The sequence below is a fragment of the Rhineura floridana genome, chromosome 12 (genome assembly GCF_030035675.1).
Source record: "Rhineura floridana isolate rRhiFlo1 chromosome 12, rRhiFlo1.hap2, whole genome shotgun sequence".
Classification (NCBI taxonomy): domain Eukaryota; kingdom Metazoa; phylum Chordata; class Lepidosauria; order Squamata; family Rhineuridae; genus Rhineura; species Rhineura floridana.
The window spans coordinates 41,677,148-41,700,220 of NC_084491.1; the positions used below are offsets into that span (position 1 = coordinate 41,677,148).

At 45.1% G+C, this 23,073-nt stretch overlaps 1 protein-coding gene and 1 long non-coding RNA gene across 9 annotated transcripts in view; one reads left to right on the forward strand and one right to left on the reverse strand.

Annotated features, from left to right (window-relative positions):
* Window positions 1–23,073, forward strand: part of DIXDC1 (DIX domain containing 1) — an 85,400-nt gene that overhangs the window by 40,774 nt on the left and 21,553 nt on the right. For 5 of the 7 annotated variants that reach the window (XM_061593432.1, XM_061593433.1, XM_061593431.1 and 2 more), the window contains 4 exons: window positions 3,631–3,889; window positions 4,670–4,777; window positions 17,663–17,775; window positions 21,252–21,403. In XM_061593432.1, the coding sequence (XP_061449416.1) occupies window positions 3,631–3,889; window positions 4,670–4,777; window positions 17,663–17,775; window positions 21,252–21,403 (632 nt within the window). Of the gene's footprint in view, window positions 1–3,630; window positions 3,890–4,669; window positions 4,778–13,564; window positions 14,287–17,662; window positions 17,776–21,251; window positions 21,404–23,073 lie in introns of those variants that run through there. The other 2 variants (XM_061593436.1, XM_061593437.1) reach the window with 1 other exon arrangement.
* LOC133368797 (uncharacterized) lies at window positions 4,609–14,233 on the reverse strand. Of its 2 annotated transcripts, none has more exons than XR_009758756.1 (3): window positions 13,694–13,973; window positions 7,129–13,133; window positions 4,609–4,846 (listed from the first exon to the last, which is right to left on the reverse strand). It is a non-coding gene; the product is annotated as an uncharacterized LOC133368797 (long non-coding RNA). The 2 variants fall into 2 exon arrangements; XR_009758757.1 differs by lacking the exon at window positions 4,609–4,846 and adding an exon at window positions 14,010–14,233 and having other exon boundaries at window positions 6,877–13,133; window positions 13,694–13,838.

Here is a 23,073-nt window from a genome sequence, read left to right on the forward strand (position 1 = left end):
AGGTAAAAGCGAGCAGAGCAACTAATGTGACATTTACCTTTGTATAGTAAGGTAGTTTCTACACGCAAGGCTGTATCTTATGCCAGTCCTCAGAGTAGACCCATTGAAGTCAATGAACATAATAATAATAATAATAATAATAATAATAATAATAATAATAATAATAATAATAATAATAATAATAATAATAAAATAATACATTTTATTTGTTGGTCTAATTTAGGTTCGTTAATTTCAGTGGGTCTAATCTGAGTAGGATTTACTTGGATATAACTTGCAGACTTCTCCCTACCTTCCATCTAGGCAAGCAAGAGGCATGATCAGAGTGCAAGGACACATTCCGGCCAGGCAAAACTCTCAAGGAAGGTGCAAAGCAGAACTGGAATGGGTATGGCTTGGGAAGCTGGTGTTGTCCCGGCTCCCAACCAGAGAAGCAGGGTCAGGACTCGGTGGCTGGGTTTTTCTGCATAAAGCTGTATTCCAGGAATCAGAAAAGGGATCTCATGCTAGGCCTAAACAGGGATTCAAACACGAACAAGCATACTAGACGTTGGAAGCAACAGCAGACGAGTTGTCGTAACAACAAATACAAGCGGGGCTACTTCTTATATACAGAAATAGGGTGGGCCCTTAATGCTATTAATTCAGTCTCTTTTCAGCATGAGCTGCAAGGTGGGGGCTACAGCGGGGGGTGGATGAGATTGTACTACTTATAACCATCTCTTCTGTATCCTCCGCGACCTTGGAGACATGCCAGTTTCTGACTCTGCTGAATTGCAATGTTTTTGTTAGCACTTAACTCTTCTGCTGTTATGTTTGGCCTTGGTGCCTGCAGAGAATCCTCACCGGCTGGCTGAAACAAGGAAAGACTGTCTGAGACTTCCTTAGTAACTCCAGCAACTGCCTTCAAGGCTCCTGGAGACACATCCTCTGTAACCCCCTCATTTCCTTCATCAGTGCTGGCCATGTCCAACCATTGGGGGTTGGACTTGATGGACTTATAGGCCCCTTCCAACTCTATGATTCTATGTCCACTGTTGGTAACCCCATCTTTATCCTCCCAACCTTGCCAGATATTCTCCTTGAGGCCCATGACAGGTGTGTGGCTAGGGAAGGGGTGTGGTCTGGGGAGAGTCCTGAGGGCCGATAGAGAGACCTAGATGACTGCATTTGGCCCCCAGGCTTGAAGGTCCTCATCCCTACTCTACCATTAGCCCAGCTACTCCTTCAGAAAATTGAGTGTATCCTATTGCAATGAAGAGCAGATTATAGCAAGATAGAATCAGATTGGGGCTCATGGTGGTTCCTCGCCTGAAACAGAATAGAGTAAGTTATTCAACAATTATTGCCTCCTGGAAATTTTGTCATGGGCATGATCACAACAGCTGGTAGGAGTAGGTTTGTGCAGAGTGGTGACTTCACTGAGGAGGAAAGCTTCATTGTTGGAAGTACAGCATCCCAACTGTAGACCGATATGATACTATTTAAACTATTCTTAGGAGGTTTACCGCTTATATTAATACTGGTTCTTGAAAACAAGTGGCATTGCTAATCAACACAATTAGTGCCTGTTAAAAAGTTTTCAGGGAGTCTGCAAACGTTCCCTGGTGGGTTATCCAAACAACCAGTAAACACTTAGCCCAGCCACATGCTTCTGAAGAGTTGTAGTGGGGGGAACTATGGTTTATAAATAGATAAAACTAAATAAATCACAAAATGGTGTGGGCATAGGACAGGGTGGGGTATTGTTTTTTCACAAGCCGTTTGAGTTAGGCGCCTGTGACACTTCTGCACCAGTTGCAGTTGCTGTGCTTTCCCAGAAACAAAATATCTGTTCTTTGAAAATACGATGCTTTGAACACTTAGAAAATAAAATAATTTCCAAGTATTGCATGTAGTATATACTGTTCTCTGAAATCAATAAACTGTTGATAACATAAAAAAAGAAAAACCAGCACAACAGAAGCACTACTTGAAGGAAGAAATCTGGTTCCTCTGTAATAAATTAGTTGCAAATGTGTGTTTCAAGCCTCTTTTCTTATTCCCACGAAAGCAAACTAGATGTGCAGGGCAATTGCTCCACTGCTTTTAACCAGTTTTTTCTGCAGCTCATCTCTGGAAATAGTTGGAGTGAGCTGTACTGGGAGAAAATTGCTTAAAAATATGTAGCGTAGCAAGTTAAGGCAGGGGTTAGATTTAGCTTCTCTTTTTTGCATTAGAAGTAGACTCTTCCTGCTGAGCTTTATATGTGGACAGGGCAAACACATCTTTAAAATAAAATGTGATTGCCCTGAACAAATTAGTTTGGCTGTAATTTGGGTTGTTTACTGGAAGGTGTCCCTCCCATAGTCATGTGACAGTTTCCCATCTAGTGACCCTGAACGTGTACCATGGAGTTAAAGGCCTGACCTGTAGGTGGCAGTGACTGATTTTATTTTGAGTTGCTTATTCAGATGTGTTCTCAAAAAGTCCTAATGGAAATTATAAAGGTTGGAGGGCTGAGCTCCCTCACCCCCTCTGCAATGTATAGTTCAACTTATTCTGTGTTTAGACATTATTGTGCTATGCGTTTTCCTGCCTCCATTCCACTCCATTGGGAGTAGGAAATGAATATTGTAATGAGTAAGTTGAACTCCTCATATCAGTGAGTGATAGGGATGGGCGAGAATTCAGTTGAATTCAGATTTAGCACCAGATTTTTCAGTGATCCACATATTCTCCATCTTTCCAAAAGCACCACTTGATTAATCCAAACTCCAAGTGGGAGGAAGCAAGCCAAGTCTCACCCATGTTGATTGCAGGCTTGCCGAGGAAGTGGGGGGCAGTCAAAGCTGCTTTCCTCTATCCCTTTCCAAAAGGAAAACTGCCAGTTTATGCTTGCTAACATGAAAATTGACCAGCCTCAGTCACAGCGGAGGCAGCAGCAGAGAAACTGCTTTCCTTTCCTTTATCAATATTTACTTTCAAATAATCAACATTTACTTTCAAATTATCAATATTTACTTTTAAAACATTGATATTTCCTTTCAAAACATTGATATTTTCCAAAATATTGATATTTTATTTCATTTATTGATATTTCCTTTCAAAATATCAATATTTTGAAAGAAAATGTCAATATTAATATCAATATTTTTGGAGAGGAGAAGAAATCAGACTGGTAAAAGCAGCAAATAGAGGACAAAGAATGGACTCAAATCAATACTGCCTGTTTGGTTGACGGAATGCTTTCGAAGCAGCACCAGCTGATGGATCCCATCCCTAGTAGGTGAGGAAGGAACTCAACTCGACCATCCTTTTTGGTGGCAGCCCTGTGTTCTTTCAGCCCTGGACATGGTCTGAAGGAACATGATGCAGCCACCTCTGAAGCTAAGCGGGTTTAGTTCTGGACGGTATGTGGATGGGAGATTGCCTAGGAATCCCATATACACAGCCTAGAATTCCATGGTGCAAGAAAGCTGGGATATAAATCTATTAGAGGTGTTTTTTGTTTTTTTAAGTTATGACATGTAGTTTTGTTTTTTGGATGCCCTCTTGAGTTTTAACTATAATCACTACAATTGGCCAGACTCAGTCTTCCTGGGCTTCAGGCAAATAACCTCAGTGTTTGGGCTCGGTTGTATTTTTCAGACATTGTTGATGGGAACCTGAAATGCATCATGCGGTTAATCCTTGCCTTAGCTGCTCATTTTAAACCTGGCTCAAGCAAAGTTGCCAATCAGGCCCCATCTAGTACAATGGGAAAGCGCTCAACGGGAACACGAATGTCATCAGCCAATCACAGACCTCATTCAGCTGCTGCAGTTGCCCAGGGTGCAGTGGCCGCCCTGGCAGATGTTCGCCACGATGTCTCACGCTTGGGACGTGATGTTTTCCGGCACAGACGGAGGTAACCCATTTAACTTATTCTTACTTGAAATCTGAATAGCTCACATATTCAACAAACAGATCTTGATTGGTTATGCTGATAACATTAGAATTCCTGCCCGTTTAGCACATCACGAATTGGTCAGAAAGGAATTTTCCCTTCAGTGGATTGGCTGCTAACCTTGTTTTTTATTTGTTTTGGGTGAGGGAGTTTCCCCCCCCCGCAACATGTGGCTTGGCTTGCTTTCTTGAGATATCTGGAGGTATACGTTTTGTAGACACCTTTCTGCAGCATGCCTGCCCATTTCTTGTAGCACTCTGCTGTGGATTGTGCAAGTGAACTGGTGAGTGCAAAATGCCATGTCAGAGTCAACAAAAGGAGAGATTGGAACTGTAGGCTGATGGGAAGAGGTTACAGTCTTACAGACCTTATTTCTTATAACAGGTTGGATTGCTGACCTGCCCCCTCCCTCCATTCATGCCATTAACCCCTCTACTTCTCTCTTTGGATGAAAGGTTGTCACTTGGCCAATTTTCTGCAACCTTTGTTTAGGTTGGTCACCCCCCCCCCTTGTGTACCTATTGGTACAACCTTTTCTTTAAAAAATAGTGCGCATGTTTAAATTAATTATACGCCAAGGAATGATCTTGTCTTTTTAAAAAATCTGGATAAGGAAGCAGTGCTAACCAAATCATATGAATGTGCCTCATTAGATTCAGCCCAGAATGAAGCCGGGGGGTGGATTTGTTCTTTATTTTTACCCTCTTTGTCCTTCCTCATGGTGCAGTCTTTTATCTTCAGAGATAGCAGCCTGGGTGAAGAGACTGAGCATCCCTACTGGAGCGTCCGAGCCCTGGTGCAGCAATACGAGGAGCAGCAAAGTGTGCCTTCAGAGTCCCACTCCTCCAGGTAATAGACATGTTCCTTGCAGCTCCTGTCTTGGTGCTTTCCCAATTCTATCCTTTGTAGAGATCAGTCCTGTTTTATTTTTTTAAAAATAAGTAAGAATATTTTCAGTACACATTGTGAGCTGCATGGAACCTTCACTCTGATGCAGAATTTTGTTTCCTTAGATTTTCTACTTTCATTTATCTAGTCCTCAGAGATCTAGATCTGTTAGAGAAAGATCACTGGTTGCTGAAGGCCCCCCAAAACAAAAGGGTTTCCAACACATGGCTGTTGTGGGACTTGTATGTACTACCCAGCTCTTTGCCTTCTCCCACAGCTTTTCGCCCTAGTGCCTCTGCCCCACAGTTTTGCCAAGGCTATGACTCCTTGGCCCTTACCTCCTGAAATCTTGCTAGAAAGATTTCATAATCCACAAAAGAAAGCAGTACACTGTTTAACTTGTGCTAACCTTTATGCTGTTTCTTTGGATTTAAAAGTGGGGAGGTTCTGTGATCACATTCATTAGAATCTAGCAGTTTTCCCAGAATTCCAGCATAAGACCACCAATTGTCTACTGTGACATAGTGGAGAAATATCAGATGCCTCCCCATCTGATCCCATCAAAATGTGGCTGTGTGCCTGTGATACATTTAAAGGACATGACTTCCCCCAAAGAATCTTAGGAACTTCAGTTTACCCTTCACAGAGCTATAATTCCCAACACCCTTAACAAACGACAGTCCCCAGGATTCTTTGGGTAAAGCCAAATGCTTTAAATGTGCTTTAAATATATGGTGTGTGCACATCCTCTGTTGCCTTAACTGGCCTGAAAATTCCTCTCCAGAGCTTTTATTTGTGGTTCCCATTGCTTTTTAGTCCCTGCTGAAATCCTCACAATTGTACAATCAGAAAGTGCACCCTCTGAACCCAGGATGTTGTATGTTAATCAGTTTGCTGCGTCTGCCAATTTGTGTACTATTTTGTGCTCACTAGGCTTTTTGCTACTTGCCAAATCCAGATTTCTGTTAACATGCATTTTCTTTTTTGGTTTAAAATTCACAGGGCACAGTAAAACATTAGTGCTTACAAGTGACTTCCCTCTCTCTGTGGGAGACATGAGGAGGGGAAGGAACCTTTGATGGCATGGTGGAAAAAGCCTGACACCCTGTAGAGGGACCTTTCATGGCCCAGTTGGGTGGAGAAAAGCTTATTTAAGTCAAGGACTGTTGCAAAAAGAAAAGGGAAAGAGCTTCCTTTTTGTGACTGAAAGCAACTGGGGCTTAGCTGCATCTTGTGCTACCATGATGCTGTTTTGCATTGTCTCTAGATTATTCATTATCTTGTTTCTCTGCTATCCTTAAACCACACCCACCCATCTTGATTTTCACATTCGTTGCAGTTCTGAATTTAATTAATTTCTGAAAAGTCTCTCCCTCTCCCTCCCACAAACCCCCTGTGGGGGAAAAAATAAGAGTCCCCCACAGCGAATGCTCTGCCTTGAAGTATTGAGACTTGCAACTAGGGAGCTATAAATAGCCCTACTATCGTGGCTGCGGACTCAGAGAACCTCACAGGCAAATTGAGGTTTGAGCCAGGGCAGTAGTTGAGAGGGAGGCCGCTGGGAAAAGGATCTTGCAGGAAGTGGTGCTTGTCTGTAATCACAGCTTATTTTCACTCAGGCCCAACCAAGAAGGCTAAAGCGGGTGCTGTGGGTGCCTCTCTGCAGCTTGGGCAGCAGAATTTATTCCTTCTTTCTCAGCTGGGCCTGTAGGGCTACAGCTGGGAGCACAACAGTGCAAGTCTGTGGGTCAGCTACACATCAGGGTGGCATGTGACACACCATGCCACACAGTGTTTTTTCTTTGTTTTGTTGCACGTGGATGTGATTGCTTCCAGAGTAGATTCCACACTCTGAAAGCAATATCTTCTCACACGGTATGCCATGCCACACTCTTCCTAATGCAGAGCCAGAATTTGTATCTGCTGTGCTGTGCTGGAGCTGCTAGTACAGAAAGAGTCTGGGTAGATAGCCTTCCCCTTAGTTTAACAGTGAATGGATGAATGATTTATTATGGTCGCAGAACAATAAAAGTGGATACACAAATAAAATGTACAGCTAGTTAAAACGTTAAGTTAAAAATTCTTTCTTTGTCCTGTAAGAACCCAACAAAAAAATTCTGATTTGCATTGAAGTTAGGTGGTTGTTTTTTGGCAACCATCTCAGTAACATGGGAAGAATCCTGCCAGACAGCTGTGCTCCACAGAAATTCTTATAGATCACAGTGAACATTGGGGAATAGAAAGAGAGAGATACACTAGCCATGTAAATTAGTCCACAAAAAGTTAACTAGTCCACGGTTTTTTTTCTCTACCTGTTTCCAGCTAGCAGTGGAGGAGGGGAAGCCAGGATGGAAATGCAGGATCCTACCCTTGTATGAGACTAGTAAAAAAAATAAAAAAATAGTCTTCTACCAAGCGGCTGGTAGAGACGGGATGGAGTCTGAGGGACTGATTTTCCTTCCTCTGTAGCCAGCACAGAAACCAGACGGACTGGCAGGAAAAAGGTGGAGCGTCTCTGTTCCTCCTCCACAATTCTGATTACTCACCCACATGGGATTCCTTGTCACCTGGGACTGCCAGGCGAGTTGTTTAAATGTAGGATTCAAGGTTCTCCGGGGCTTTCTTTGCCACTTCCTTTTTGTATAGAGACAACTGGTCTAGCACAGTGGGGAGGAGAGCCTGGCTGGGAGTCCAGAGTCTGTGAGTTCAAATCCCCGCTCGTGTCTCCTGGGCGTCAAGGACCAGCTAAAGATCACCCCACAGGGTGTGGCTCAGGGGTTACGTGCCCTGCCACCTGTGCAGCCGCGGGCAAGCTGCAGAGTCCCAAGGAGCCCAGCTGCCCCCCAGCTGGCAGTTGCGAACAAGGAAGAGGCTGGCTTGCACAGCTGTGACAAACTGAGCAGGCCCTAGCCAGCTGGGGAGGACTAGCCTCAGAGGGAGGCAATGGTAAACCCCTGCTGAATACCACTTACCATGAAAACCCTATTCATAGAGTAGCCATAAGTCGGGATCCATTGAAGACAGTCCATTTCCATTTTTTTTAATAGAAATGGAAACAAGGGAGACGGTGGGATAACAGACATGTATAATATTTGCGCGTCGATTCATTTAAACGCATGAAAATTTAAAACTGCCACCGATTTAGATTGCAACTATGCTTTAAAAAAACCTCCTAGGAGATATATATCTGTCTCCTAGGAGGTATGCAGTTACATGCAATGAAAACAGTATAGAAATATAGGAAGTTGCCTTATACCAGACCTTTCGTCCATCTGACTCAGTATTTTCTGCATTCACTGGCAGTGGCTCTCCAGGATTTCAGACAGGGAGTCTTTCCTAGCCGAGCTTGGAGAGGCCATTGGGGATTGAACCTGGGACCTTTGGCATGCAAAGCAGATGCAAACCACCCTTCCAAGGTGGCTGGTTCAATTCCATCCCTGTGCCTACCCTGTGTATAATATTTTAAGACATTTCAGAGAGTGAGATAGGGATTCTCAGATTTTGTCAGCACAAGCCCCATCAATCCGAAGAATAAATTATTTTAGCATACCCTATTTTTTAACTAAAAAATAAAAGTGAATGCAGATTGGTAGAAAGAGTGCCCTCTTGTGACAGGCAGTGGGCTCAGGGTAGGCATTTGAGAGAGAAAGAACATGGTATCCTATAAGATCCTCCAAGGCAGCCAACCGCTCTTAAAATCTCTGCAAGAAGCAGGGAGTTGCCCCATTGGCTGTTGCAACCATCAAGACAGAGCCAAACTAGACAATGTTTTAGCTCCGTATCTATTTTTAAGTTTTAACACAAATTGCTAGCTCAGGGGGCATGATCAAGGCCTTGCCGTGGGAATTAGGAGCTTTAACCCTTTACCCCGTACTGTGATGTCAGTTTGGATTGGACTCCCTTCACCTGCAATTTTCTTAGGAAAAAAGTTCCCGTTGAAGTAAATAGAAGCTTTTTCCCTATGCAAATTGCCTGTGTGAGGGAGGGGAGGCCAATCCAAACTACAACGGGAGGCAAAAGGTTCAAGCCCCCCATCCCCTCCCTGTGGTGGCAATTTGTATTTAAAGAGCAACCTTGCTCGATGCAGAGCTAACATACCACTGCATTTGGCTCACAGATGGATAGCTGCCCTTCCTGTAGAACAGCTCTTTCCCTCCTTCTAACCAAAAGCAGCACCATTCCACCATTCCAGCCTGTGCTCATCAACTTGTGGGGAGGTGCAGAGTGGGGGCAGGGGGGCTCTTCTTAGGCCATGGAGAAATATACAGAAAAACTGGTGTGGCAGGAATCTGCCAGAGTGTTTGTGCCTGACTTAGCAACTGTTCCAGCCCCTGGGTTTGAGATATGTGGGGCAAGGCGAGATGGTGCCACCAAAAATACCCTTTGAAGGAGAAATAAATGGAATTCCTGGTCATGTGAGCTCATTAAAAACTGTATGGCACATTTCACAAGAGTTAGAGTGATTGGCCCACAGAGCCCTGGCCCGATTCCAGGGAGGGCAATTACAATTTGCCTCCTGCAGTTCCCTCTACTGTTCTAATTGGCAACAATTTTTCCTTTCTTTCCCTGATCTAAACTCTGTGACTGCATTGATAATCAGTAGCTGAGATTTTTGGTAGTGAGCAACATGGCGATTCCACTATTTGGGAACATTAAAGAGTGCTTTGGAACCCCCCCCCCAGCTCTGTTGGTTCATAATATATTCATGTTTCACACAGAACAGGTTGTTATGTGTACAAATGTCTTGGGCCCAGCCTACAACAGAAATTACTTCATCCCTTTTATTCTCTAGACTAGAGCATTTCTTTGATTGTGTCATCTGTGCACTGTTTGAATATTGAGGACACAAGGAGAGGTATTCCCACAAGAACTGCCTTGGTGGATCCAAGTAGCCTCTTTAGTTCAGTGTTCTTCAACCGTGGGTCCGCAGATGTTGTTGGGACTACAGCTCCCATCATCCATGGCTATTGGCTAAGATGGCTAGGGATGATGGGAGTTGTAGTCCAACAACATCTGGGGAACCAAGGTTGAAGAACACTGCTTTAGTCCAGTATTCCGCAGCCAGCCAGATGCCCCTGGAAAGCTCACAAACAAGGCATGAAGCTGGTGACCTTTCCCCCATTGTTAGTTTGTTCCCAGCTTCAAGTACTTGGAGGTCTTCTTTACACCATGTTGTTGGACTGCAATTCCCATTGTCCTGACTATTGGCAGTGCTGGCTGAGGGTGATGGGAGCTGAGAGTCCAACAACATCTGGAGGGTCACAGGTTAGGTACCCCTGCTGTACATGGAGGTTCCAATTAAATACTGTAGTTTATAGTGGTTGTCTGTGTCCTCCATTATTGAGACTGTACAAGAGGTCAGAAACTTCCTTCCTTTTGACTTTCACGAAAGTCCATGTGTGAGTGTATGTTGGGAGCCATGTAGTGTCTGTGAATGAGAAGGAACTGGGTGGTTTCTCCATGTCCATGTCATATATTATCTTGGATCCACAGCCACAGGCAACTTTATATGCCACAGGGAACCTAAACTCCAATCATCTTCATACTGAGTTTCTCATTGAGGCATAGCCCTTCCCTGATGGCATTAAATCTGTCTCAACTTCCCTAAGACTTTTTGGGGGGCCTTCTTGACTCCTCCCTGCAGGTGCTTTGGTTCCTGTGCAGCTGCCAATAGAAGAGAAGACCCCAAAGATTTGTCAGGTTTGATCCAGCGTGCGAATTTCCCAGAGTTCTCCTATTTGTGTAGGTCTGAGAAGCAGGCAGAAGGACAGACAGCCTGCTAGGAAATTGATCGGAGATTATGTGAAGCTGGAACTAAAATGTGTTTTAATTAAACCTGGGACTGTGCTGTGCTGTGTAATTAGATTTCAATCGTAAATGTCTTGAGAACGGGAGATATTCTCCATCCGTCAAATGTGGATCTGTGTGCTTGCTTTGTAACTGTATACAGACAAAAGGTAAAAACTGCATTGTGAAACTGAGCAGCAAGACCCAAGGGACAGGTTGAAAAGGTTGTTGTCTCCATTATCGTAAGGAAAAAATGTAGTTTCTGTGTGCTGTTGGAAGCGAGTAGGGGAGAAGCTGACATGGAAATGCTATTTCTCCAGAGTAGGGTCCCAGATGGAGACATCAAATCCAGGCTACCTCACAGAATGGTTCTCCACGTCTCCACCGGTGTGTGTGCCTGTGCCTGTCTGTCCATCACAGCAGTGCCAGATGCACAACTTGTTGCATGTGAAAGGAGGCAGTCGATTGAGCCTTTCTCAGATGAAGGCATACGATGCTGGTTAACCAAATTCAGAGCTGTCACAGACATGGTAAATGTGTATGTACACTGCAGCATAACTGCCAAACTGGTAAGGGGAGATAGTGGCTGCAGGCTAGACACAGCCGCTCAGAGGGAGAATTCAAGCTTAGTCAGCATCAGGACAATTTTATGATGCTTCAAGAGGTGATGTAGGTGGTTCTCATTGGTTTTAAATCTAGGGCATAAACTCAAGAGCGCTTGCTGCAGATTAGTTATACCTTAATATGCTTCTTTAACCATCCTGTCGTATTCACCATGAGGGTGGCAAAAAGGGTGGTTATTTGTGTCCTGACCTTTTAAATGCATGCTTATCGGTGAAGTCAGGTTTCTAATCTATGCCAGTGATTTCAGGATTAACCAGGAATGTAAAGGACTCCCCACACATGACAGGGGAGGGCCCATGGCTCATTGATGGAGCACAGTGCTTTGCATGCACAAGATCTTGGGTGCAATCTCCAGCATCTCCAGTTAAAAAAGGAATTTGGATAGCTGACTTGGGAAAAAGCCTTTGTCTGAAACTTTAGAGAGCTAACAGGAGAACATAAGAAGAGCCCCGCAGCTGGCTCAGACCAAAGACTCATCTAGTCCAGCATCCTGTTTCCTATGATGGCCAGCCGGATGCCGCAGCGGGAACCCCACAAGAAGGACGTGAGCTCAAGTCCTGCTCATGATCCCCAGCAACTGATAATCAGAAGCATACCACGCTTGATATTGGAGATCCTAGCCACAATGGCTAACCTTATCCTCCAGGAATTTGTCTAGTCCCATTTTAAAGGTGTCCAAGTTGGTGGCCATCACTTTGTCTTTGGGGGATGAATGCCATAGTTCAGTTATATGCTTGTTTAATAACTGTTTCATTTTATCTGTCCGAAATCTTCCAACATTCAGCTTAATTAGATAACCACAAGCTGTAGTATGAGAGATGGAGAAAAACTTATCTCTGCCCATTTTGTTCACACCATGTATAATTTTATACACCTCTTTCATGTCACCTCCTTCCTCATCTTTTTTTCGGAAATAAAAAGCCCCAGATATTGCGATCTTTACTGAAGGGAGAGTTGCTCCATAACCCTTGATCATGCTGGTTGCCCTTTTCTGAACCTTTTCCAGCTCTACAATAAATCTTTTTGAGGTGCAGCAACCAGAATTACACACAGTATTCCAAGTGCGGTTGCACCACAGATTTTTATAACATCATTATGATATTGGCAGTTTCATTTCCAATCCCTTTCCTATTTATCCTTAACATGGAATTTGCCTTTTTCACATCTGCCACAAACTGGGTCAACATCTTCTTTGAGCTATCCACTACGACTCCAAGGTCTTGTTCCTGTTCAGGGTGTATGTTTGTGGCCATTACATTGATACATACGTTGATTATAGCATTGCAACTGCAACTATCTCCCCATTGTGTCCATTAAAAGTTTGAGTACCAGTGGCTTTTTGTTCAATATTTCAGAGACTTCAGTGTAGCTGGCCTTCTTAGTGCTTAAAATGCCTTTTGGATAGAATGTAAAGTGCATTTTCCTTGGTCCTGCCCAGTCACCCCTCTTTTCTGTGAGATCGTTTTGTATATAGAAATGGTAGCTGTTGCCAGTAGTAACTGAAGAACAGAGAGCGACTGCTAGATCCAAGTTATTTTATTTCTCTCTGACTCTGTGCTTTGCTTTTCCCATCTGTGAAACATGGATAGTGCATCTGATTGTGTCTCTGGCCTCTCCGGTGACTGTGAAGCACTTGGAGGTAACTCCGTGGCACAGATTAGCAGCAAAGCATGTCTGCTTGTCTGTCTGTCTGTCTGTCTGTGGTTCCTTTTGATCTCAGATGTCATCTTGTCATAAGTGATGTTCTATTCATACTTGGTGCATGTTGCAGTTTTTAATAATACTAATTTAAAAAAAACATGGGCACCAATAAAGCTGTCTTGTGCATCCTCGCTGCCAAATGGAAATTTCAATGTTCTTTTCCCCAAAAGGAAATAACAGCAGTGAACGAGTTGCTCAAATCTGACTGGAAAAAGACATGCCACCATTTTATTAGTGCCTGAAATCTATTTTATATAGATGGACAATGTCTGCAGCATCTCCCCATCCCCTTGACTGTGACATGGCCAGAGATCATTTTCTTTGGATCCTTATCAACACTCTCTCTCTCTCTCTCTCTCTCTCTCTCTCTCTCTCTCTCTCTCTCTCCTCCTCCCCCCCTGTATTCCCTATGCATATTCTTGGCGTCACAGTTTCTGGGGAAAAAACCCAGCATACTGCTGTGGAAAGGCAGTAGACATGATTCAGAGAGGAATTGCCCAAATCGCGCTGTGTTTTTTTTCTCCAGGCCATGAAGCACGTCTTCCTTCCCTCCCCTCTCAGCCCCTCCCCTCTCATCGACCATCCCTCTTCTCCACCCTGTGCTTAGACATCTTAGAGAATAGGTTTCTGCCTCGCACAGCGCTAGTGACAGCGGGAGGGAGACGGCGAGCTGCAGAGAGCGAAGGAAGGAGCAGCACACACATAGGCACTCGCCTGTGCACACAGACACAACACGCGCAGAGGAGTGGGGGACTGCTTGCTTACCCACCGACTGTGTCCCAGAGACGGGTCTGAGGCTGGAGGAGCGGCTTCTGTGGCTTGGCTTTGGGTCTCTCTGGTGGCTGTTGGGGAGCCGAATTGATCAGCATGGGATGAAAAGCAGGACTTGCCGTTCAGACTGAGAGCCTTGCTGTCGAAAAGATTTTGGGCATACGTCAGACCAAAATGCAACAGTGCAAAACAAACAACAACCCAACAGGCGACCGAGCCAAGCCGAAAACCCAGGCTGCTGAATGTTCAGCCTCCTCCTCCCTCCCTCTCTCCCTCCCCAAGCCATGCTTGTGGGCTGCAGATTTATTACCGATCTGCCCCCGCCAAAGAACCGGAGCTACTCTTTTAATTTTTTTTCTCCCCTTCTTCCTGCTGTGAATTTCTTGGCTCATACGAGGGAGTCCACCTGGCAAACATTTCTCCGTTAGTTTGACAGGAGCCGACATCCTTGGCGCAGAAATTCTGAGCACGTGAAGGAACGAGGCATGCCTGTGGCTGGGACTGATGGAAGACTGAGGCTCCCTGGGAGACTGGCTCTGTGAGGTCAAAGGTCAAAGGGGGATCATGGGAGGGAAGCAGGTCAAATGGTGAGCCATCGGCGGTGGTTGTTCTCATTTTAGAGAGGGGGCAGGTTGTTTGTAGAAATGGTCCAGGGAGGCAGTCTTGGTTGCAGAAACTCATTCTGTGGTCCCTTGTTAGCTGCTCATGTAGCTGACTTCTTTTTTTTTTTTAAAGCTAAGGAACCACTCAATGCTGGAGGGAATTCTGCAGAGCAGTAATTTCCCTGCACCATAAATCCTGCTGAAATTGATTTTATTTTCCAGAGCTAATTTCTATATGTTGCTAATGGAAGATGAATTGGAATTTTTTAAAAAAGGAATTCAAATCTGAAAGCTTCAAATGCATGCCTCCTTCTGGGAATTGATGTGAAGACTATGAGTTCCCTCTCCCCAAAAGCACTTAATTAGCAGGATGCATTATGAATGGAGATGACATTTGACCTGTGCTTTGGGCTTCAGGTGTAGTCTTTGACTCAGTGGCTTTCTTTTGGGGAGGGGTGGCCTGGTGGCTGTAACTGGTAATCCACGGGCCCACAAGTTATAAATGGTACCAGACCGGCACTGTTATCTCACATGCTGTGAAACTGCCTTGAATCTGAGCTGTGTCTGTCAGGTTGTTAATCCTGTTACGAAATCCTTCCGTAGCTGCATTTTGAAGTATAGTTGAGCGTTTTTTTGTCTGTGTTAACCCCAAGATGTTTTAGGGGAGGGCTTGATGGAAGATACTATTCCAAACTGAGTAGAAATGTTATTTCTGTGGACCAGTATTTCTAGATGCCCTCCTTCTCTTCCAGTGACTTCTGTCTGTTTAGTACCACCTTCTCCCACATGCATACCACTTCCATCTTGCTTTGCCTCCCTGTTGGGTTGCTACCTTTTTAACTGGCCCTGCTCCCATGCCTTTAGTAGAATCCTGCCTGATGTGCAGGTGAAGCTAATCCTGGCATGTTGATGGAAAGGCTGCTTCATTTCTGCAGGTCTGTTAAAGGCAGAGGACGAGTGTCTAATAAATTAATAAAAGTGGGCAGTCCTACCAACCTCTGTGATTTCTTCTGTCGTTGCTGTGTTGTTGAGCAAGATAGAAAATGTTCAGGTACCTTAATCTCAAAGAATCAGACCACAGTCTGTCTGTCTCCAGCATATTGTTTCCAACAGCATGCAGTCAGATGCCTCTAGAAGCTCACTAACAAGCACATAGGTGATGATGGTCCCTCGCTGTTTGTCCTCAGCACCTAGTTTTCTGAGGTGTACTGCTCCTATGCATGGAGGTCCCAAAAGGAGCTTCCAGGGTCAGAGAGTGTCATCTGTGCTCTTCCAGCCGATACCCATCAGGATTGGGTTGACTGCTGTGCTGAAGTCTCCTAGTCCACATTGCATGGGTGGCACAGCGCATACTGAGCCAGTAGTTCCTTAGGGTCTGATATGTTGGACTGCAACCAGGGTTCGAATCCCCACACAGCCATGAAGCTCACTGGGTGACCTTGGGCCAGTCACGGCCTCTCAGCCTCATGAAAACCCTGTTCATAGGGTCGCCATAAGTCGGAATCGGCTTGAAGGCAGTACATGCAAAATGCACAACTTTATGTCTCTTACTTTGTGCTCGCTGCTTGCCTGCCTGCACCCTTGGGGCTGGTCTGATATAGCACAGCTATTAGCGTGGGAACCTGTGTCCAAGCTCTTGAATGCAGTCTAGCTGTAGCAGAGTGAGTGGAAGGAGTACTCAGGAGCCTGGGAAATGAGCTTGGGGAAGTCTTGCTCTTGCACTGTGAGTTAACAAGGGACATGCTAAGAAGGGGCCAAGGTTCACGAGATGCTTTGATACTATTTGTTGTGTGTGTCACCTGGCTAGTGTGTTCCAGGCGCGGAGTCTGACTCCAAAGTGCTGTGAAGATCTAGAAAGCAGGCTGGCTGGGAAGCATCTTCTAGTTTTCCTTTTAAGCTATTACTGTTTTCTTTGCTCCTTTCCTTTCCTTTTGTTTGCTCTTCCTTTTGTTTCTATCTCTGGGAAAATGATACATTAACTCTTGCTCACACTTGCAAGGAGAAATTCTCTAGGGACACGTTAAATGGGTCAGTGAGTTTCAGATGCCTTTCTCTGTTGTCTGGGTGATGGATATGAGAAGAATTGGGGGGGCAGAAACTTTGAGTGGTTGGAGCAGAAAAAGCATCGGGAAGGACTGGCACTGAAAAAGAAAAAAAGCAGAGTTCAGGAATTTAAAGCCACATCATAAGTTGGTGTATTTATTTTTAGCAAATTACAAACTCCCATGAGAATAATCTGTTTAACTTCTGGCTTCAGTTGCATATGGCCCTTTGATACAAGGACCAAATGAGAGATGGGGTCTTTTGGGAAGCCTTTGTTAGCAACTTTCAACTCCCAAGGGAAAAAGTTGCACTGAGAAGTGTTGGTAAGCCAGGGATGGGGAAGCTGTGGCCTTCCAGATGCTGTTGGACTCCAACTCCCAGCAGGCAGATGGCCAGTGGTCAGAGATGATAGGAGTTGTAGTTCAACAACATCTGGAGGGCCACAGCTTCCCCACCCTTGTTGTAAACAGAACTCCTGGTGTGTAAGTGTAGAATAAACTGCTTGACTTGGGGGCTATGTGCTAGTCCTCTTGAACTTTCCTCCTTGCATCTGTGTACGTCAGAAAAAGACATTATAGAAGAAATTCTCCCAGTAGCACTTTGTTTAGCTGTCAGCATTTAGATAAGGGCAGGTTAGGCTTGGCAGCAGCAGTGTCCCCTCCTAATTGGGCAAGGTGAAATAACTGCATCAGGCAGCAGGTTCAGGTGCAATTTATGGTGGCAAAGGGGAGAGAGAGAGATCTGGCTGATGGAGTGATTCCGTTGGGAAGTTCTTCCGTACTCTCACACAAATCCTGTTCATTTCAACGCTGCTTGCACAGGAGAACTTCCTTACAAATGATGTCCCATTTTTAATTAGTGGGAGGCTGCCTAACATTGAGAGTTTTTCACAAGCCCCAGTTGGAAGTCGCAGTGGCCCCTTCAGATTACCCTGTCAACCAGCAGTGGCTCATGAACAGGGCAGAGGCAGCGACATCCTCCTGGTGGCAGTGCTGCACTAATCAGGACAGGGATGGGGCAGGGTGAGGTTGGGGGAGCTCTGGGTTGGTGGCAGTGGCAGCCTTATAGGTCCTCCTTCACTGCCTCGCCCTGTCCCATGCCGATGAGTGCAGTGATGCCATGCCAGGGGCCATGCCAGGGGGACATCACTGCCTCTGCCCCCCACCTTATGGGCCGCTGTTGCTGTCTTGTGGGTAGTGTTTGCTGTAATCTTGCAACTTCTTGCATGCTAACATTATTTTACATACAAACACGATGGAATTATATTAGCTTGCACTGAAAAGAACTATTGCCTTCTTTCCCTACCCTTCCATCACAGCCTTGCATCACCCAGTCCTGTAAACAGCGCACGGAGTGAGTCTAGTGTTACACCTTCAGAGGAGAAGGCAGGCTTTGAAATTGTTCGTGAAGAAGAAGCGGATACGAGAACAGGTAGGCAAACGAACAGCCAGCCAGCCTAACTTTGGAGATAAGTATGAGTCACTTTTGCTGCTGCAGCCCCGTCCTCTGTTTGAGATTTTACTCTGGTTCAGTGTCTTGGTTAGGGCTGCAGAAGTTGATTAATTAATCAGTTAGATTAAACAGTTTGAGCACTTTTAATGTATTGAAAAGGTACCCCTGATTAGTTGGGCAGTAATAATGCAGGGAGCTATAAAAACTGCAGATAGCAAGTACAAGAAGAATGTAAGGAGAGCCCGCTGGATCAGGCCAAGGGCCCATCTAGTGTAGCACTGTGTTCTCACTGTGGCCAACTAGATCCCTCTTACGGGAAGCCCATAAGCAGGACCTCAGCACAACAGCACTCTCCCCACCTGTGAACCTCTGCAGCTTGTATTCAGAGGCAGAGGGTCTGTGACAGCGATGGCCTTAGAAGGGGCAGTCCCCCCACTTTCTCTCCCCCAAGAGAGAATGCTTGTGACACTCGCATGCACCATCTCAAAACAAAAAAAGGGTTTGTATGCAAATTAAGACTGATACAACAAAATCACCTAAAATTTCTTTAATCAGGTGACAGTCTTACTCTTGGTACTTCAGTTCAGAGTTGGAGCAGTATCTTGCCCCAGAGAAGGACACATTAACTGCATTAATGAAAACTCTTGCAGTACTATATGAAGCAGGGTTAGTAAACCTGTATCTATGGTGGTGTGCTTCTTAGATCCTACTGTATGTATTACCCCTGATTTTGCCTCTGTGTAATATGTATAATGGTCCTTAATCTTCAACCAAAATTGTTTTTACACCCATGTGATCTTTATGTTGGTTTTAATCAGTCGATTAATTTTAACCTGCTCTTCCTCCGTTGAGCTGAGGGCAGCCTGCATGGTTATCTTGTCCGTCCTTTATCAATACAACAACCCTGCGAAGTAGATTAGGCTGAGAGACTGACTGGCCCAACAGTCACCCAGTGAGATTCAACATTAAGTAGGGATGTGAACCTGGGTCTTTCTGGTCCTCATCTGTCACTAACCACTATAGTGGCTGTCAAAGCTGTCCTGCCTTTGTAATTTGAATGATCCACATTGTCTAGACCATGCAGTTGGTTTTAAAAATGTCTCTCTCCTGTTTTCTGTACAAAAATAACATTCACAAAGAATGTGATTAGGGTTTCAAAGCATCCTGACATGTCCCTATAGAAACAACTTAAGTCTCAGTTGCACAGAACAGATATAAACTCTGCAGCTTCCCCCCTGATTTTGGGATTCCCAAAACAAAGGGTAGAATAGAAAGCTGCAGCAAGGGCTCCATAGTCAATGCCGATGATGTGAGTTTAGGGCAAAGGCTTGTCTGAATGTAAATCTCATACCTATGGTGGCTGGGATATATTTGTAGTCGTCTTGGGGAGACTCACTTACAGCTGTGAAAAGGAAGAAAAGTCCCAGAGAAGTCCCTTTTTATCACACACAGTGTAGAAAAGGGTGCTTTGTCCTTAACTCAAGGAAAGCGAGGCTGGGGGGAATCCTCAAAACAAAAGCCTGAAATACAACGTCTGACTGAGTCTGAATCCATAATCACAGGAGCTGGAACGGAGCCTGGGAAAATGGGGCTTAATACTTCCCCTCAGTGATTTGGAGTAGCTGTTTAAAAAGTATGGGGTGATACATGCTGTTTTAGTAATACTAATAACAATAGCAATAATTTGTAGCATTTTTAAATGTTCAAAGCATTTTACAGCTTTATCTCTCCAACCCTTACAACAGCTCTGTAAGTAAACATTTTTCAGTTAGGGGGCTGTGTTGAGGCTGAGAAATAGTAATTTGCCATTGAGTTTTGAATGGGGACTTCACACTCTTACAGTACTGTCCTACGCATGCTCACTTGAAATTAAGTCCCACCGAGTTCAGTAGCCCTTACTTCCAAGTAAGTGTGCATAGGAACGTTGCAGGGCAGAGCAATCCAAACCCCCAATCAGCTGTGCTGGTGGGGGTTTGGATGAGGTGGAGGTGTCCTTCTGCCCAACCTTGCTCAGATCTGTCTGCCTCTGCCTTGGGGGAGGTCCGTAGGCAAGGAGTGCCCAATGTGCCCCCCAAATGGAAGGTGGGCTCATAGTACTGCTGGAGGTAACCCTGCTGGCATCAGCCAGCAGAAACCCTCTGAAATGGGGAGGGGGCTGGGCTGGCATAGGATCCGCTGGATCCTAAGGCAGCCCTGCTGCCATTGCATGATGGCAATGAGCCATGTTTGGCCCTTTTTTCTATGCTAGCCTGGGAGCTGATGAAGCAAAGAGGTCTTTTTCCTGTCCCCTACCTTCCACCCTGGCTGGTGTGAGCAGTGGAGGTGTGGATGCAGCAGTGGCTATATCACTCCATTAAGCCCTACTGCTGCTGGCCAAGGATCTGGATTACCCCCAAGCCACTATAATAGCTCTCTTTAAAGTGTGAATTGGGAGCCTGTCACCTTACAGATGTTGCTGGACTCCAGTTCCCATCATTCCTTGGCCATGGTGTCTGGGGTTGATGTGAGTTGGAATCCAACAACATCTAGAGGGCCTCAAGTTCTACACCTCTGCTTTAAACCCATGATGTCACTGCTTGGTTTCAAGCAAATCTTACTGTCTCCAAAGAACTCCTGTGTTGCTGACACAATTTGATTTGTGCACATATTCATTTGGTACTACTTCCCATTTATAGAACACTGCTTAATTTACAGATGTGAATTGTGTTTGACCTCTTGATAACCCTGTAAGGTAGGCCGCCACGATTCCTTTCACAGAGCGGAATGGCTGTGTGAGGAACTTGTCCAAGAGCTGCACAATGTATCTGTAAACAGAAGCGGAACTTCCTCCATGCCTCCCAGATCCAAGTACAGCTGTTTAAGCTATCTAACTTCTTGGCCACGTTGTGATTGCAAATGTTTACCTCTGCTGTTGAGCCTATCACTTACCCAAGTAACTTAGGCCTCTTGCTAAGGGTGTTTACAAACTGCATTAGATGGGCAAGACAAGGGTGGGCAGAGAGAGAGAGAGAGACTGGGGAAAAGATGGCAAGAGGCTGTACAAACACAGGAGCCAACATGGCAGGAGTCAACATGGGTATATGTGGCGCTATGGATTTTGACACAGGAGTGGCTTAACAGCTGCCCTCCTGAAAAACATTAGTGTTGCTATTGGACCTTGTATAAATTGGCACTTGTGCATGCTTGGCAGTGAGGCAGATGCTGCAACTAGAGCAAGGCATTTGTTCAGATGAGCACAGTGTGCCCTCTTTTTTGCCAGCGCTGAGAGAATTCTGTCTAGATGAATTTTCACCAAAGGACTTAACATCTTGTTGTTAATAATAGAAAATCATGGAAGTTTAGGGAACGACCTGGAGGTGTGGTCTACAGTCTTCCCCCTACTTCTTTCAAGTGCAGAGAACACTAAAGGCGTGTCCTTCCAGAGTTGTTCAGCCAGCATGTTGTTTCACTTGCAGAAGAGACGGGCTCTCCTTTCCCCCCAGAGTCGCAGCAGGCCAGGTGTCCTGCAACAGGCTTGGAGATTTCATGGGAGGAACAGCTCCTAGAGCAGCAAGATCACTTGGAAAAGGAAATGGAAGAAGCAAAGAAGATGATTTCAGGACTGCAGGTATCAGCTCTGCCCCCCTCAGTCTGCATTTATCCCACTTGTTTTTAGTGGCCACTCATAAGTTGATCTTGCAATTTGAGGAGGCACGGGTGTGGGAATCAGATGCTGTTGAGTCAGTTCCTGGCTCAAGCACAATCCTTAAGACAGTTTTTTAAAAGTGACCTGCAGCCAGCCCTGGGAAAGGTAATTCTAGAAATACTGAGGCAGTCCAGGGAAGACAAGTTAGGCATGCTGCTCTTTGAACTTTAATACTAAATAATAAAATGTACTGAATGAATGCTTCAGTACTGAGGAAGCACACTCAGGAAGCACATAATCACCAAAAACACTGTAAAGTTAAAAAAAATCACAAAATGGTACCAGCATGGGACTAGAGATGGATTTATATCATTCATTGCACCAGTTGAAGACTATAATCATTGCACAATTATGTTCTGCACAACAATTGCAAATAATTATTGGATGTGCTATCTGGGGACAAATTGTGTTATCCCAACATGTAAAGTGCTGGGAAAATATGATATCCACACATCAGAAGTGCAATGTCAGGCAAACAGGTCTGGACTGTACCGTTATTTATTTATTTTATTAAGTTTGTAACCTGCCCTTCCTCCCAAAGGAGCCCATAACAAATGGGCACCAAGTACATGTTGTTTAAAAAAAAGAAAAGAAAAGGAACACACAGAAAGACCCATAAGAGTAAAGAAGGCAATGCCCTCATCAGATCAACAACTGATCAAAATGTTGGAATCCAGATAGCCATCCAGGGTCACTAAAGGATCAAGTTTATTTCGTTTTTAAAAAGCCAGGATCCTATGGCATTCTTCCTGACAAGTTTGTTCCTCCACCTCTGAGCCCTCTCTGGCTACATAACCCACCCTCCTCCATGCTGCTCTGCTTGGAGGTCAAGTGCTCTGTTCCCTATAGTAAAGACTCTGGATGCTCTCAAGAACCCGGGTGTTCTGTTCTGGTAACTGCACTGATTTTGAATTGTAAATGTTTATGTATGAGTGCACAAAAGCAGCATTGTGTTGGCAGCATCGAGCAGGGTAGGCAAGAGGCTGCATTTGCAGCCGGCAGCGCACAGGGGACACGAAAGACTTTAAAAGCAGGCAGGGCTGCTTGGTGCCCTGGTGAAAATCGATTGCCCACTGTACCCTCTGAGATCATGCACAACCCTCTCTATTTTCCATGCTCCAGGAGCCAAGGGAGGCAGCTGGTATTGGGGGATAGCAGCTGCCTGGCATAGCTTCTGCTAAGAGAAGTGAGGAGGCAGCTGACCCCACCATCCAGGAAATCTGATCTGAATAATCAGTTTTCCCCTGTAAAACCTCCAGACCATGAGGGTTTGATTGAAGGCCCAGGGCTTAGTGTGCTTCTTTGGAAAGCAGCATGGTAGCAGTTTCCTGACTGGTCCTGACTAGATACCCTGCTGGGCAACCTTTGGGAGCTCTTGGCACAGGGAATACCAATGTGTATGAGCGTGGCGTTCTGCCAGGATTGCCTCTCCCTAGGTTATAGCGTACCACCTGCCAACTTAAAAGCATGGCCTTTCTGGATCTCAGCTGGACTATCTCTGCTGGTGAACTGAACAGCAGTTTTGACTTTTTGTGCTCTCTTTGGGATCAAAGTCAAAATAAATTCAGCGCACAAGGTAAAGACTATTTCTT